Source organism: Odocoileus virginianus, chromosome 6 (genome assembly GCF_023699985.2).
Source record: "Odocoileus virginianus isolate 20LAN1187 ecotype Illinois chromosome 6, Ovbor_1.2, whole genome shotgun sequence".
Classification (NCBI taxonomy): Eukaryota; Metazoa; Chordata; class Mammalia; order Artiodactyla; family Cervidae; genus Odocoileus; species Odocoileus virginianus.
Window position 1 is genome coordinate 78,665,057 of NC_069679.1, and position 15,812 is coordinate 78,680,868.

A 15,812-nucleotide genomic window follows, 5' to 3' on the forward strand; every position below is an offset into this window, starting at 1 on the left:
GGCGGAGAAATGCTTAAGTATATGAGACCTGATGAGAATATTGGAAGACAATTTAGTGAACTTAAAATTTGCCATATGAGACAACAAGGTCGCTGCTATAGTCAATAATACCAATATAAAGAACAAAGCACAAAGTCACAGGCCACCCTCTTCGCAGTAAGGGCATAAATAACACGACATATTGTGTTAAGTTTCTGTTTGGGATGGGGGAAGTAAGGAGCTCATTTTAGGCATGCCAGGGAGGGCTTATGTAAATGAATACTGTCTTTACATCCACTGAGCATTCTGTCCAACTACATTCAGAGGAGGGAAGAAGCACCTTAAAAATAATTACACTTGGCTGAAGTAAGTGAATATATACAGTGTAATGAATATGCATACATATTGAACTTTGTAAGAATATAAAAGCTGAAACTTCCACTTTATTTTCTAACTTGACTTGGAGGGTACTATAGATGGATCCTCTCTAGCTCAGTTCTCAGTGAGAGGGAGAGGACAGCTCTGCCCTCCAGGGGATGCCTAGCAACATCCAGAGACACTTTTGGATGCCACAATTTGGGATGGGGAATGCGACTGATACCCAGCGAGTAGATTCTTAGGGACGCTGCTTAACATCCTACAATGCCTAGGACAGCCTCTGCAACAAAGAATTACCTGGCATACACATCACTAATGCTGGGGTTAAGAAGTTCAACTCTAGGCTGACAACTGTTAAAGGTCAAATGAGTTTCAAGTCGCCCATAACCCACATGGGTCTTTGACAGCTTCTAGGGAATGGTAGGCTTTTTGTAATTTAAGTCAAATCTTTCTAGTCTCTTATATGGTCCCCCACTAATGAATCACAGACAGAAGTAGTAATATGGAGCTCTTATCCTCATGAAATGACTGGCTATAAACACTGATCCTAGGAAATACTACATGCTATTTCACCTACTGAGAATATTAGCCCAGAGAGAGGAATAGTCAGACTTACACAGTGAGGAGGGTGGCCGTCCACACTAAGCCACTGACCGATCAAGAGGCCAAGGGCTTCCTGGCTCAGGATTTCTTATTGTTGTTTAGTCACTAAATCGTGTCCAACTCTTTGCGACACCATGGATTGTAGCTGACCAGGCTCCTTTACCGGTGGGATTTCCCAGGCAAGAATATTGGAGCAGGCTGTGATTTCCTTCTCCAGAGGATCTTCCCAACCCAGGGATCGAACCCACATGTCCTTCATTAGCAGGCAGATTCTTTTCCCCTGAGCCATCTGGGAAGCCCACCAGGATTTCCTAAGCAGTATCAATTCCCATAGACAAACACCATGTTAAGCAACAATGAAAGTGAGGGTGAAAGAAAGTGAAAGTCACTCAGTCATGTCCTACTCTTTGCGACCCCATGGACTATATAGTCCATGGAATTCTCTAGACCAGAACACTGGAGTGGGTAGCCGTTCCCTTCTCCAGGGGATCTTCCCAATCCAGGGATCGAACCCAGGTCTTCCGCATTGCAGGCAGATTCTTTACCAGCTGAGCCACAACAGCTGGTAAAGATTAGTTCTCAGATAAAAAGTTATATACACGATCCCTGAATTTTTATTTTCTACTTCTACAAAACTGAAGATCTATCTGCTACATCAAGACATTTCTTTCATAAGTACCCTTATGCAAATGCTGCGGGGCCTGCTCAGAAAACTGTGGCCATAACCGTGGGTAACACCTAGAATCTGAAAATGTATATAAAGGACATTACTTTGAAGCTTTGGATTCTGTGCTTGGGGTCATCCCGGCACTGCTGAAGAGACTCTCTGTGAACTCGGTATTTCGAATATCTTTCATCAATTCTGTCGGATAAACTGCGGGAACCCTGCAAAAACACGAAAGGGTCTAAATTGGCAGATGAAAGAGAAATCAGAGCTTGAAATTAAGCTGAGAAAGTTTTGATATCTAGATAATAAATCATTATAGGCATTTAGAGAGATATACAGAGGAATCATAGGTTCCCAAGGATAAGGAAAAAGATGGTCACTTTAGATGCTACCATTAAAAATAAAAATAGAGTCCCACAAAAGTTATTGGCATTTTTTTTCCCACTGGTAGTTCCCATGCCAATCTGAAACGACTGACATCCTTTATGTGAAGGGAAAAATTTAAAGTAAGAGGGTTGTTTGAAGATGGTATTTAATGACACCATGCCACTTTTGGATGGTGTATACTGTCCCTTAGAATTGCACTCAGCAAAAAAAAAAAAAAAAAATTCTCTTTCTTCAACACATTACCTTTTAACTATTATTTCATGTAGATTTTTAAATGTAAGGATAGCTCATCTTGGGACTTCCTTGGTGGTCCAGTGGTTAAGACTTTGCTTTCCAATGCAGGGGGTATGGGTTCGATTCCTGATTGGGGAACTCAGATCCCATATGCTTCAGGGCCAAAAGATCAGCACCGTAAAATGGAAGCAATCTTATAACAAATTCAATAAAGACTTTAAAAATGGTCCACATCAAAAATATCTTATAGGAAAAAAAAAAAAAGGAATAGCTCATCTGCCCTCAAAAGCATGTAAAGATTCTGATAATAAATTAAGACAAAAAATTACCAGGGTCTGCCTACCTTCCTATTTTTCCTTCTTTCTGGGGAGAGAGGATAGAACACAGCAAACAGTCACCGCAGCCTGTTACTTAGACATTTCTCTTTTTTTTTTTTTGGCTGCATTGCAGGGCATATCAGATCTTAGTTCCCCAACCAGGGATCTAAACTGGGCAACTCCTGCATTGGAAACCTGGAGTCTTAACCACTGGACTGCCAGGGAAGTCCCCTATGTAGACCCTTCTAGTATGAATTAGGGAGAAATTAAACAGAATTAGGGCAACTGATTTTCATGTATAAGAAAAATGATCTATGGAATTTAGTTCCCCAAATAATTTTTTGAATGTTCAGACAAGAAGGGGTGTTAGAATTCCAAAGTTATCATTTTTATTTTTTAAAAAAATTTACAGCCTAGGTAAGTTAAGAATGTCCTGTCCAAGGCTAGGCAATTTGTGGCAGAGTGACCTTGGAACCCAAAGCTGTTCCCTCTCCTCCATATCAAATATGTAATATTTAAATGTAGGATTGTGGTGCTGAACCATTCCTTTCTAAAGAAGGATTTAAAAAAAAAATGAAGTGGGGTGGGGAGGAAGGGGCAGAGAGAAAGAGAGAGACAGAGACCATGACACTTAAATAAGAATAAAGTCAAGATCATCTAAGATGATATTTGCATTCACATTTAGTTGTCAGAGACTACAGTATTGTTCAAAAACATGTGAAATGCATTTTCACATATATGCTAGTGATGCCAGTGTGAGCAGGAACAACAGAGATAATACTGTTCAAATCTCTCATCTTATGGATGAGGAAATAAGTTCTAAGATATTAAGTGATTTTGTCTGGGGCAGGAGCATGAACCAGAACTTAGGTCTTTCAACTTGTTAACTGCATACAAAATTTTAGAAAGTTTTAAGGATTTGAAAAATATAATCTACATCTAATAATCTAAAGGCTTTATATATTTTTATTTAAGGCAATGTTTTCATTAATTGATTACATGACCTCTTTTTATCATATAGATGGCTCTAGAGTACATATGGAAGGGGTTTCAGGCTAGAGGTGGTAGGCAAAACAGATGGGCTTTCCTATAAATATGCAGAATTATATCATAGTTTTATATAATCTACACACTCTAAGCTTCAGTCTCCTGAGTAGTAAAATGAGGGAAAATAATGCCAATCTATTATGTGTCTCTGAGGATTTGAAGAAATATAAAATGCTTAGCTTTTGCCTGCTATATATAGTGTGTTAATTCTTGCTATTGAATTTCTTTCCATTTTAAAGGTAGACACTTCCATTTGAATGACTAAAAGTACAATTCTAAATTTTGAAAAACATTCTGTCTCTAAAAATCTCACCACAGAGGCATCTTCCTATGTGAGTGTGCATACACATAAGCTAGATTTGTAGATAATTAATAGCCCATATGATGAAAAACAATTAAGAAATTTGGCAATAGTAGAGAACAATTTTTACATTGTACTTGTGAACATTCTGTTTAATATAGACCACTGAGGAAAAATGAGCTGTTACCGGAGGTTACATTTTACATTTTTATACTGGTAAAGACAGGCATCAGTTTCTCAGGTGACAAATGCCACCTGTTTCTAAAACCTTCTCTCTTGCCTGCCCTTCATTCACTTTGATAAGTTCTATTATCTAAAGAGAAAAAAGTGGAAAGGACATGGGTGTAACATATTGTCTCCTTTCTGCACTGGGTCATATAAGGGTGAACAGAAATAATATCTTCTTGTACATTTTTCATAATTCTTTGATAGGGACTGAGATTTAGACTGCAAATATAAAATCAAATCATGAAAAAGAATTGAAACTTTAATAAAGTATACTAGAAATGCTTGGTTTTATTCTGTACATGATATTCAAGATTTCCATAAGTGTCAGCTCAACCTTAGATCCCACTCAAAAATGTTCAGTTACTGAACTAGCAAAATACACAGTGAAATTTTAAAATAGTGTAGACCTTGAAAGATGAATCGCATTAATATCTTCAAGAAATCAATATGGCATGATCTGCCTTATATTTCTTATTCACTATATTCTCAAATATGTTAGAGATAAGCAGAACCTAAATATAAGCAATCTTTTAAAGCCAATGTGAAATGAACAGGTAAATGTTTTTCAGAAAGAGACTCTCTCACCTTTGTTTGTTCATACAGGGTAAAAAGACCACAGCTCATTAAAACTGTCCACTACACATGCATCCCTAAGGGAACACGTGAGGATGCTGTCTGAGCTGCACCTCGTTTGGCATGACTGGGTGGCAGGGTTATTTGCTTTGCCTCTCTCCTCTATGAGCAACTTAAAAAAAACTGTAGTAGGTAAATCCACATATGTAATTAACTGGCTTCATAACGAAATCCTTTATGGGTAGAGTTCTATCGATAAATAGCATTTGATACAAATATAAAATTCTATGTGGATTTGAACTCATATATTGTCATATAGGGATAACTGTGTACTACTGTATCTCTAAGACAAACAGTACTCTGGAAATTTAATGATTTAATAAAAGAAGATAATTCACAAATGAAAATTGTTCATCAAAAAGTTATATATCACCAATGCACTGTGATATAATTTTAATTCTCATGTTTTTCTAAATTATAATTAAAGCTTTAGGGGGCCAAATGAGCTTCTGGTAATAGGGTAAAAGTCTCTATTTTCCTTTATTGTGCTAATATATAAATTCCACTATTTTCAATCCTGGCTTCACAAATGTCAATAAACTCAGATAAGATTGAGAGCTAAGAGTCTCCAAGCTCTTTGGTTTTTCCTCCCTCCCTACAATTTTCTTTGCACATCAGGAAGATGTCACTTGTTCTCACTCAGATAACAATACTGAAAGGGACAAGCCAACTCTTGCTCACTCGGAAGCCTTTGAAATCTTCTAGCAGGCTCAGCTTCTCAGGCACAGACTCCAGATGGTCCAAAGCCACTCGGGTACTCTAGAAAAGAAGGCAAGCAAACATTATAAAAAATTGATCAATACTCTCAGAATCCAACTACTAAAACTCAGTTGTACCACGGGTATAAGCAGTTCAAGCTGTAGATTGAGAGAGTCAACTGAGAAGAAATAGTTTTTCTAAGATAAATATAAAAGTTTTAAAGGAGTATATGAGATGCATTTGCAAACTGCCTCAGATACAAAGCTCTTCCTAGATAACTGCTTTCAATTGATACACTATGAAACTTTCTATAGAGAATTTAATATTAATTCACAAACCTGCTTCACTGCACATCAGAAGTAAATCACAAGGTAATAATGAGAAACAGATAAATTTGCATTTACTTATCTACAGAGCACATTAGAGATCCTTACATGCTGCCATTGTAAAGAAGAAAAGAGCTCTCAACAACTATTTGAGTTAAAAAGGAAAAGTGCAGTTCTCAAAAGACTTGGAAGAAATATCCGAAATTAAATATTCTGCAACAGGGACAAAAGGTCCTGTTGATTACAAATCAATAACTTCTACAGTCTTTGATTAGCTAGTCCTGATTTATACATACCAATATAAGCACTAAGAGGGAATGACCTGAAACTTATTTCAAAGCCAATATTGAATTAAGAGGTCAAATGTAGAATAACCTTGAGACCAGAGACTGTACCATACACACCTCTGTATTCTAACTCCTGTCACAGGGCAGGCACATAGATAGCTTTTACATTCAAAACCAACTGAAAATATTCAGTGAAATTAAAAGCAAGCCCCACGGCTGCAGCATGGGAAGGAAGGGGCCTGCAAGACCCTGCACACAGATTTCTCACAGAGCTGTTGAGAAGTTAGTGACCACCCGACGTTCTGAGTGTTCCTCCACGTCTCCCACATGAATGGACCTGCACCAGACTGTGAGTGGAGGTGACAAGTGTCCCTTCTGGACCGAGAGAGAGTTGAGTCTGTGTGCTCCCTCTTCCAGCCTAGATCCTGCCACGAGGACCCCGGAGACCACGTGTTCCAGAGGGCAGGACTACAAGCCAGAGAGCCGCTCACTGTATTGGAACGTAATGGGAATGAAAAAGCAACTTGCACAGTGTTAAGCTGTAAGATTTCATGGTTTGTTAGTTACCAATGCATAGCACAGAATTTATTGCAAAAATACCTGAGACTTATATAATCAAACTGTAGGCTAATCAAGTGGTCAGATGGCTTTTTTTTTTTAACTATATTATATGTATATGAGAGCTTTTTTCTCAGGGGGAGTTCATTTCTTTTCGGAACTAGACAGGGTTAGGAACTGGGGTTCTCTTTTACTTCCTCTTCGTGTCCCTGTCTCACACTGATGCTGTTCTCTGCCTTCACTTCTGATTCAGAGTTTCTCCAGAGTATAACCTATGGCTTCCTGCAAGGTGTGTGGAGAGGCACAGATGGAGACAGTTTGGAGGTTCTAACTCTTCCTTGAAGACACTTCCAATGTCCTTATTTCCACTTTTTCCTTCTGCAATAAAAAAGTACCAGCAGCTCAAAAATCTTTCTGAAATTTTACAGGCTGAATAAAATTTGCCTTCCAAAGCTCTCCCCTTGACAGGCATGTTGAGTCATTTTACCCTCTTTATTGTTATGAGTCATTTTGCCCTATCTTCTTTGACTTGGAGTTATAGATGTCTTCTAGTTATCAGTGTGTAAACCACTGTTTCTGTTTCTTCATATTTGCATTTCTCTAATGTGATTTTTGAGAGAAGAGTGGAAACATCCTTACTTCCGCTTTTTTGAAATTGTTAAGTTGTAAATGCTGTTTTGTCACTTTCATAACTTTTCAAGTTCTACTAAAACTTCCTTTCCAAGTTCCACTTAAAGGACTTCAGTATTTTGTTCCTCCCCTTAACTTGTACTATTGTTAGTCTTTTTGCAGCAATGTGCTCAATTTAAACTGCCATGCATTTTAAATGGCTTCATTTAATGTTTTCATGTGTAGGACAGATTCATCAAGCCGATATGTTTCTTCGACTCACAGACAATAGAGAACAGACTCGTGCTTGCCAAGGGAGGGTGTGGGAAGGGATGGACTGTAAGTCTGAAGTTAGTAGATGCAAACTATTACATATAGAATTCATAAACAACAAGGCCCTACTGGACAGCACAGAGAACTCTTCAATATCCTGAGATAAACCATAATAGAAAGAATATAAAAAAGACTATATATATATATTTATAGCTGAGTCACAGTATGTTGGACAGAAATTAACAGCATTGCTAATGAACTATATTTCAATAAAAAAAATGACATATTTCTTAGCATAGTCCCTCATGTGTAGATTTAGGAGAACTAGTAGTTTTAGCCACCACATATGCTACATTCATTTAAATAGTAAAATTATAGCTTTCCTCAAGAATTATATTGGTCCTTGAATAGTAAAATACAAATCAATGCCATGGTGATTTTAAAGCAGAATTTTATGCACTGGATAAACTCTTCTTCATAAACTATAGCTTCAGTACAACTTGTTGCTTAAAAACTTCATTTTCATTTTTTCATCTCATAATTTTTCTCATTTAAAAGTGACCCTCTAAACTTGGGTTAAATATTAATATGTTAAATTCATTGTGATTTTAAAATAAGCAAATAATCTTTTCCCTACTGTAAAACCAGTAGGTTATATAAATATTTTTGCTTAGAATTTTCAATCAACCAAGTGATGTATGAAGAGGCTTTTTTGTTGCATGTTTACATATACTAGTTTATTTTGACTATTTGATTATGTTTGGGGGTACTTATTCAAATGGTGACTTTTTTTGAGTAAACCTTCAATCTTAAAAAAATTGCTTGGCTCCTTCTTACATAATTTTTCTACTTCTCTCCCCAACCTCCTGTGTCTCAGTTAACATCTTCATACTTTCTCTTTTTCAGTTGTGATTATTTTATATTCCATTTATGGGTTGTTTTGCAATATCTCGTTCAATATCAGAAATATTTTCTGGTACACATGTCTTTCTCTCTATCCTTATATTCTAGTCAATCGATTAACGCCAAATGTATTACTAGGTAACAGAAAAATTCCTAAGATGTAGACAGCACACTTTCTGTTCTGCAGGAACTTTTAATTTACTGGAGAGAGAATATGCATATGCAAAAGATGTAAGAATTAAACAAAGAAAAAAGCTAACTGCATTTATTTTAAGGACATTACATGTATAGATGCTGAGATTTTTAAGGCATCTGCAACAATAAGATCTGAAGTAATGAGGATAATGAGACCAGGTCTGCAGACATCTCAGGTCTCATAATTTTATGACTCAGTAGCGTTGGGGGAGTACATTTATTTTTTGTCCTTCTCTCTCTAGGCATGTAAGTGTGCTTAAACCTACCGCTTTCAAATATAGACTTAAGAGTATGCACATTCACGTCCGAACTCTATTTTTTGTTTTGTTTTTTAATGTGAGGTTGGCTGGGATGCTGTGATTAGGGTCTTGTCACATTACATGGCATTTCAAGTTTACTTTCCCCCCAAATCTAACTGTGCTAGAGAGACAAGAAGAGATAGCAGATGGGAAGTCTAAACAGGGTTTGTTGGATTTTAGAGATACCATGAGGACCTATAGCATGCTCGCTCTTAGGGCAAAACACCTCCTGGAGAGTCAGGGAAACTTTTTATCTTTTAAGTTAGTTAATTATTTCTGCCTTACATAGTTGAATGCTTTAAAGGGCACAGATAAGTCTTCTCCGGTAGGATTAAGGAAACAACTTCTCAAGTTTTAATAATGGCACTAGCATTTGCCATTGGTGCTTAACCTGTCTTTAATTTCCTGAAACCAATTTCCCAGAAAAACTAAATCAGACATTCACAGAGGGGTTTAAAGATTTTCTCTTTTGCAAATGTGACAAGATACTAAATTTCATATCAAATTTGAAAAGAAACAGAAATTCACAACTAAGACTCCATTTCGTAAAGATCAATACAACACAAGGAATATAGTATGTGGTTTATCTCAGAGGCTTAAGAAGCTGGACTTCCACTGGCCTAGGAAGCAAATGATCAATTATACCTAATTCTATGACTTAACTATATAAATGTAATTCAATTTTGAATACAATTCTTAATCCTCACACCATTATATAATGTAGATACTAATGTTATCCCCATTTTGCAGGTGAGGCAACCGAGGAGTAAAGTGTAAATAACCCTACAGTCACTCACATGGTGGCAAAATTGGTATGTAAACCCAAGTAGTCTTATTTTCACGGTAAATCACCAATAGAAAAAGAGAGCAACCCGAAGCTGTAACAGTATGTGCTTTATGTAAATTCCTAATCCCTTGCTAGCCATCAACTCATAGCAGCTAGAATTTTGAAGATATGTCCTTGGCAAACTTGAAACCAGGAAGAATTTCATTTTGCCAGTTCTGAAGCGTCTGTGCTTAAGACCATGCATCCAATACATACACACACAGGGGTCAGGACATTCTCTCTGTTGATTAAAGGACATTAGGTATGAGATTGAGTTTTATGATACTAACATTTCCTTTTCTTTTTCGTAACATTTAACACTAGTATAACACACAAGCTGCCCACAAGAGATGTTTTAATAAATGCTGGCCTCCTGAAGACAAAGGCAGAGTTACCATGTTCTAATCAACCTACTGAATCCTGGCCTCTACATTAAAAACCTAGAAGCAAAAGTCTGCTGTTTCATTTATTTTCTCTAGACCAAGGATAAGATCCAGTGGTAGAAACAACAGTGAAATTCAGAAATCTTGTCTGTTAGGTCTTCTGGCTTTTGCACCTATAGGCATGTTTAGATATCTGTTGGAAAGGGCCATGAATCAACTGGCAATTGTACTATTCCAAAACCTTCAACACACACCAAACTGCTATGGAGCTCAACAGTTCATACTGGTGCACAGAATATTTTTCTTTAGGCGTTCCTCTGCTTCAGACTTCAGCGTAATTCAGGATAATACAGTGTGACAACATAAGTAGCAGTTATTAGGAACTAGAAAGGCGCTTCACTGCAATTCTTAAGATTCCTGTCTCCCGCAGACAAAGCTTACAAAACAGATTTAATAGGTATATTTTAGCAAATACACTTTTCTTTGTAAAACTCTATGTGTCTATTTTCTTATTAACATAAAACAACCACCATTTTCTTATAGGGCTATTGAAATCACAATAGGTTTTGAAGTTCAGATGATAAAGATATAGTATCTATATTTTTACTTTAAAACTGTGTGTGCACTTCTGGCACTATACAGATATTAAGTAAAAGAGGTTATGAAGCAGTTTATTGGGGTTCAAAAATGCAACTCAGTTTCATTTGGAAAGAGATCCACTGCAAAACTTTTCTTGACAAATGGCTGAAAGATGGTAAAAGGACCTGAGGAAACAAGTTAGAAGGAGCGGAAGATTGAGATCAGGAAGAGAAAAGACCGTCTGCCTTTTTCACTTGTGGGGACTCAACCCAGCACAGCTGTATCCGCTTCACAGGGTCCTCTTCATCCAAACTGTAGGACAGTTGTTGGAACCAAGTGAAAAAGTAGCAGAAAATAGGCTGGTAAAGTCATTTTGCAGATATACATCGCTCAAAGAGCCCCAATGCTCAAAGTTGTGTGGATTCCTTGGAATATTGGAGGAGTCCTTTATTTCTAGATTGTGTACTTTTGACACCAAGTGGAACCCTGTGGGACTCCTGAAAGTCTCGGAGTCACCCCATTTCTTGATTACAGAAGATAGGCTTTATTCAGCCTCTATGAGGTTTCCCTTATAGCTCGGTCAGTAAAGAATCCATCTGCAATGCAGGGACCTCTTGCGATGCAGGAGACCTGGGTTCAATTCCTGAGTCTGGAAGATCCCCTGGAGAAAGAAATAGCAAACCCACCCTGGTATTTTTGCCTGGAAAATCCCAAGGACAGAGGAGCCTGGCGGGCTACAGTCCATTTGGTCGCAAGAGTTGGACACGACTTAGCGACTTAAACTACCAAACTACTATGACCTTCTCAGAGTCCTAAGGAGCAGGTTCAAACAGCTGCTAATTAGGGGAGGAAGGGGATGTAAGACATGGAAGTTAAAAAAAAAAAAAAGAAAAAAAACAACAGGGCAGCCTTGGGCAAAGTCCAGTTTCCCTCACAAGGGATACGTGACAATGGAGCTACTCTACAGATACTGAACTCCCCACGAGGTAGTCTGCTGCCCAGACCACTGGGAACCAGAAGGTTGATGATGCTGACTCCCACCTTCCTCACCACCAATCAGAAGAATGTCCATGAGCTGACCATGTCCTCTTTGCACCATTACTGTAAAACTTCTCACTATACCTCCAAGTTGGGACACACAGCTTTGAGGGCATTAGCCCGCTGTGACTTTTCTGTGCCGGGCAAAGCAATAAAGCTCTTCTTTTCTACTTCACCCAAAACTGTGTGTCTAAGATTTAATTTGGTGCCTGGGTACAGAGGCCGGATTCGGCTTCACTTTAACAGATATTTCAAAATTAGACACTCATGGGGAACAGTGGTGAGGTGGAAGGGATGCTGAATCAGAAGTCAGTCTACCTTATTTGTGAAGCGGCACAGTTCCAATAGCATTACCTGTATTTTGTGGTCTGGGGAGTATCACTTTCCCCCGCCCTTATTTTTTAGTTGATTTTTTTTTTTTTGCCACGCCGTGCACCTTGGGAATCTTAGTTCCCCACCAGGGATCAAACCCACATCACTGGGGGTTTCACTGAAGCTTGGAGCCCTAACCATCGGACCACCAGAGAACTCCTCCCCTGCCCTTCTAAGCATCAACCTTTTATTTGCATCATACACAATGATGGTCTCTATTATCCCACACTCAGAGGGTAACTGTGATTACTGGGGAAGCGTGCATGTGAAAATGCATTGAAAACTGTCAAGGACTTTCTAAATAGCAAGTATTAAACAAACAAAAAAAAAGTGATTCTGTGAAGAACTGTCAGCTGCAGCATTCTCAAATGGAGAAAAGGAGGTCAGTGACAATCTAATATTACAGCTAATAAAAATCAGTCAACAGAGTACAAAGCAGAAACAAGGCAAATTTAATTAATTAAAACTACATCCAATATTTAGAAAGACATTTACTGTTCTACAGACATCATCCAAAACATAAAAGTAATGGAAGTGTAGTGGCACGTAAGTGACATTTGTACATACTGTGCCCTCGCCAGGGTGGGGGAATGTTCCCTTCGGTCTCCTTATCTGGTTAATAGTTTTCCCCCCAACAATATGAGCATTTTCAAGAATATAGGAACTCTGAAAGAAATTTACAGAGATCACCCAAATACCGATCACCTATTTCTACTATTAATACTTTGTTATATTTGCCTTATCACATATTAATCCATCTAGCCTTCCCAACACCTATCCATTAACCCAATTTATTTTTTGCACACATTATGAAGTAAATTGTGCACATTATTACCCTTTACCCTAAAGCCTTCAGCATGCATAACTGCACTTGAATATATTTAATGTAAAATTTACATTATTTAGTAATGAAGAGTATAAATCTTAAGTGAACAGGTTAACTTGCATTATCTCTCATCCCCTGCTCAGGGAAGGTGCTCTCTGATGCGTCATGAGCCTTTCCTTTGCAGCACGCCTCTGAGTACTAATGTTACACCTGTTCGTGTGGTGACCTAAGCAAGGTTTGTATGGACACTGGGCAGTTAGCATCACAGGTGGAGGATGCCTTGTCACTGTTCCCCACTGTTCCCCCAGTAACTCACCCAGAGTTTCCACAGAAAGGTATTCAGAAGGCATTTGAATCTGAAGGGATTAATGCCTCTTATGCAATGAAGGGAAGGGTTAGATCTATCTATTCCAGCTGCAAGCATTTACTAAAGGCTAGTCTATAGGGGACCCTGTTCTAGAGGTGAACTGAGTGACAGTCTAAAATGAGGCCAGACAAGCCTGTGGCAAGATCTTAGAGTCTACGAGGCCACAGTGAAGTCTTTCCATTTAATCCTGAATGAGACAGAAGGTCTTCTGAGGGTTTTGAGCAGAGGGGTGTGTGGTGTCAGTTACTCAGCCGTGTCTGACTCTTTGCGACCCCGTGGACTGTAGCCCTCCAGGCTCTTCCGTCCATGGGATTCTCCAGGCAAGAATGCTGGAGTGGGGTGCCATTTCTTTCTCCAAGCAGAGGGGGTAACATGCTCCAAACGGAATCTCTGATGCTGTCTGCAGGCTGCGGGCCCTTCGGCCCTGAGCAAGGGAAGAACAGGTGGAGTCTGGGAGCATCGTGAGAAGGGGGTGAGGCACCTCACTCCCCAGGTCAGGGACCTGCTGAGCAGTGGACACTCTCAGACCCCTCAGGGGTGCAGTGTGGGTGGAGCTTCCTGAGAAATTTACTAGGAGAATGTGCTGAATCCCCAGGAGGCCATACCAAAGGCTCTTGATTTACCCCAACCAGTCTTACATCTCAGGAACATGCGCTCTGACCATAAACTTCTGAAGATGTCCTAGGTTCACAAAATGGTTTCTGTTATAATGCTGGGTTATTTAGTTAACTAGAATATTTTGATCTGCAGTAGCCTTCTCCTTGAGGACAGCCAGCACAGTGGAAAAGATCACTGATGAGCAATGAGGAGATACAAAGCTCTATCTTAGGTTTTCCACGATTGGTTGTATGAACCTGGGGAAATCGTTTAACCCGTGGGCCTCAGTTTTCAAGTCAAGAAAATGGGAAAGTGGGACCTAACAATCTCTAAGAACTTTTCTAGCTCTAGATTTAGTCTGCTATTGCTTTCCCTTCTTCCCATTGTAAGTGAGGAGCTTAAACGGTTGGAAAGAGTGTGAAGAATGGTTTTATATAAAGTAAAATAAGGAGAAAACCATATAGGGATTACTGTTTCCCTAGGAATATCTGTGGGGTGGAAAAACCTTCATTCCTCTGTGGCAGAAAGCAAAGGTAATGACTGCATGAGGAAAACAGGAAGAAAGATATCTTTGTGTTCTTATGTTTGCCCCATCAAATTATCATTCCACATATTTGTTATTTTGTATTTTGAGAATAGATACTACCAAAAGCAGGCAAAGAATTTGCTTTTTTTCTTTTTTCATTTTGTAACTGTCCTAACTAAAAAAAAAGAAAAAAAATTAAAACAGAAAAAAGATTTTACAGTTTTTCCCTCATCTCAATCTGCTAGTTAGCTTTGGGTTCTATTACCATAAATGTTATCCTATATTTTTCCATCTGTCAAAGTTTCTGTGTGATCATGACTTTGCACATTGTAGACAAAAAACGTCACCTGCCATACTGGTAAATAACAAGTGCAACCTGCCTTCAGCCACTGCAACCAGCTCTAATGGAGTGCCCTGAGGGGAATTCAGGGTGAAGATAAACAGGATACTGGCCCTAGATAGCTAAGACACATGTCTAAGGAATAACTTCAATGAACCCACACTCATGCCTCTTCCCATATATAGAAAATCACTAAAATAATTAACTTGAGATATCTGGGTGGGTGGGTGGGTGTGTGTGTGGGTGTGTGTGTGTGTGTGAGATTAGTAGCAATCTTTTGATGTTCGACTTACATTTTTTTTTTCAACAAAAACTTCTATATGTCAATATCCTGGCTTCCTCAGAGCTGGGGGGCCTACATTCCAGTTATATAGTCCTCAGTAAGCTCACCAAAGAAAACATAATTCTCAACTTTGGGGTTGTGTGCTCTGTTTTTGCTTTTTCCAGTTGACAAAAGGAAGGCTCAAATCTGTTTGGAATATTCTCTACACACTGCTGAAGTCAGGTCATGGATTCTCCTTCTGCAAGACTTGGCTTGGTCACCTTCTCTAGCATGGCAGTTAAAAACACGGCTCTCGAGCAGTCTGAGTTGAAACCCTGGTTTATTTCTTACTGGTCACAAAGTTCCTGACCCATGTGCACTGGAACCGTTTCTTCATCTATAAACAGGTATAATAAGAACCCTCATAGTGCAGAACTATTTTAAGGGTCAAATATATTAACACATGCAAAGTACTTGGAATGGGGAGAGGTACTAGTGACACCGTGGGTGGGAGGTGTGGGGAGGTGGGGTCCTGGGCAGAGAAGCTCTTTGTCTCCTGCATTTCTTGTCAGCAACACTCCGGCTTCCACGACCTTCCCTGCACACCCTTAATCCTGTCAGCTATTCCACCCCTGAAGTACTGTTATAAAAGTCCTCATCAAATGCTCCCAGGCAGAGACATATAGATTTGGGGGGGAGGGAGGCATGAACCTGCTATGTCCCCTTTTGCCTGGCAAAACAATAAAGCTATCTTTTCCTACTTCACCCGAAAC

General features: G+C 38.9%; 1 protein-coding gene across 9 annotated transcripts in view; it reads right to left on the reverse strand.

The window, feature by feature from the left end:
• CEP128 (centrosomal protein 128) overlaps positions 1-15,812 on the reverse strand; it is a 484,062-nt gene that overhangs the window by 23,873 nt on the left and 444,377 nt on the right. For 7 of the 9 annotated variants that reach the window (XM_070469726.1, XM_070469720.1, XM_070469725.1 and 4 more), the window contains 2 exons: positions 5,456-5,533; positions 1,732-1,845 (listed from right to left, as the gene is read on the reverse strand). In XM_070469726.1, the coding sequence (XP_070325827.1) occupies positions 1,732-1,845; positions 5,456-5,533 (192 nt within the window). Of the gene's footprint in view, positions 1-1,731; positions 1,846-5,455; positions 5,534-15,812 lie in introns of those variants that run through there. The other 2 variants (XM_070469728.1, XM_070469727.1) reach the window with 1 other exon arrangement.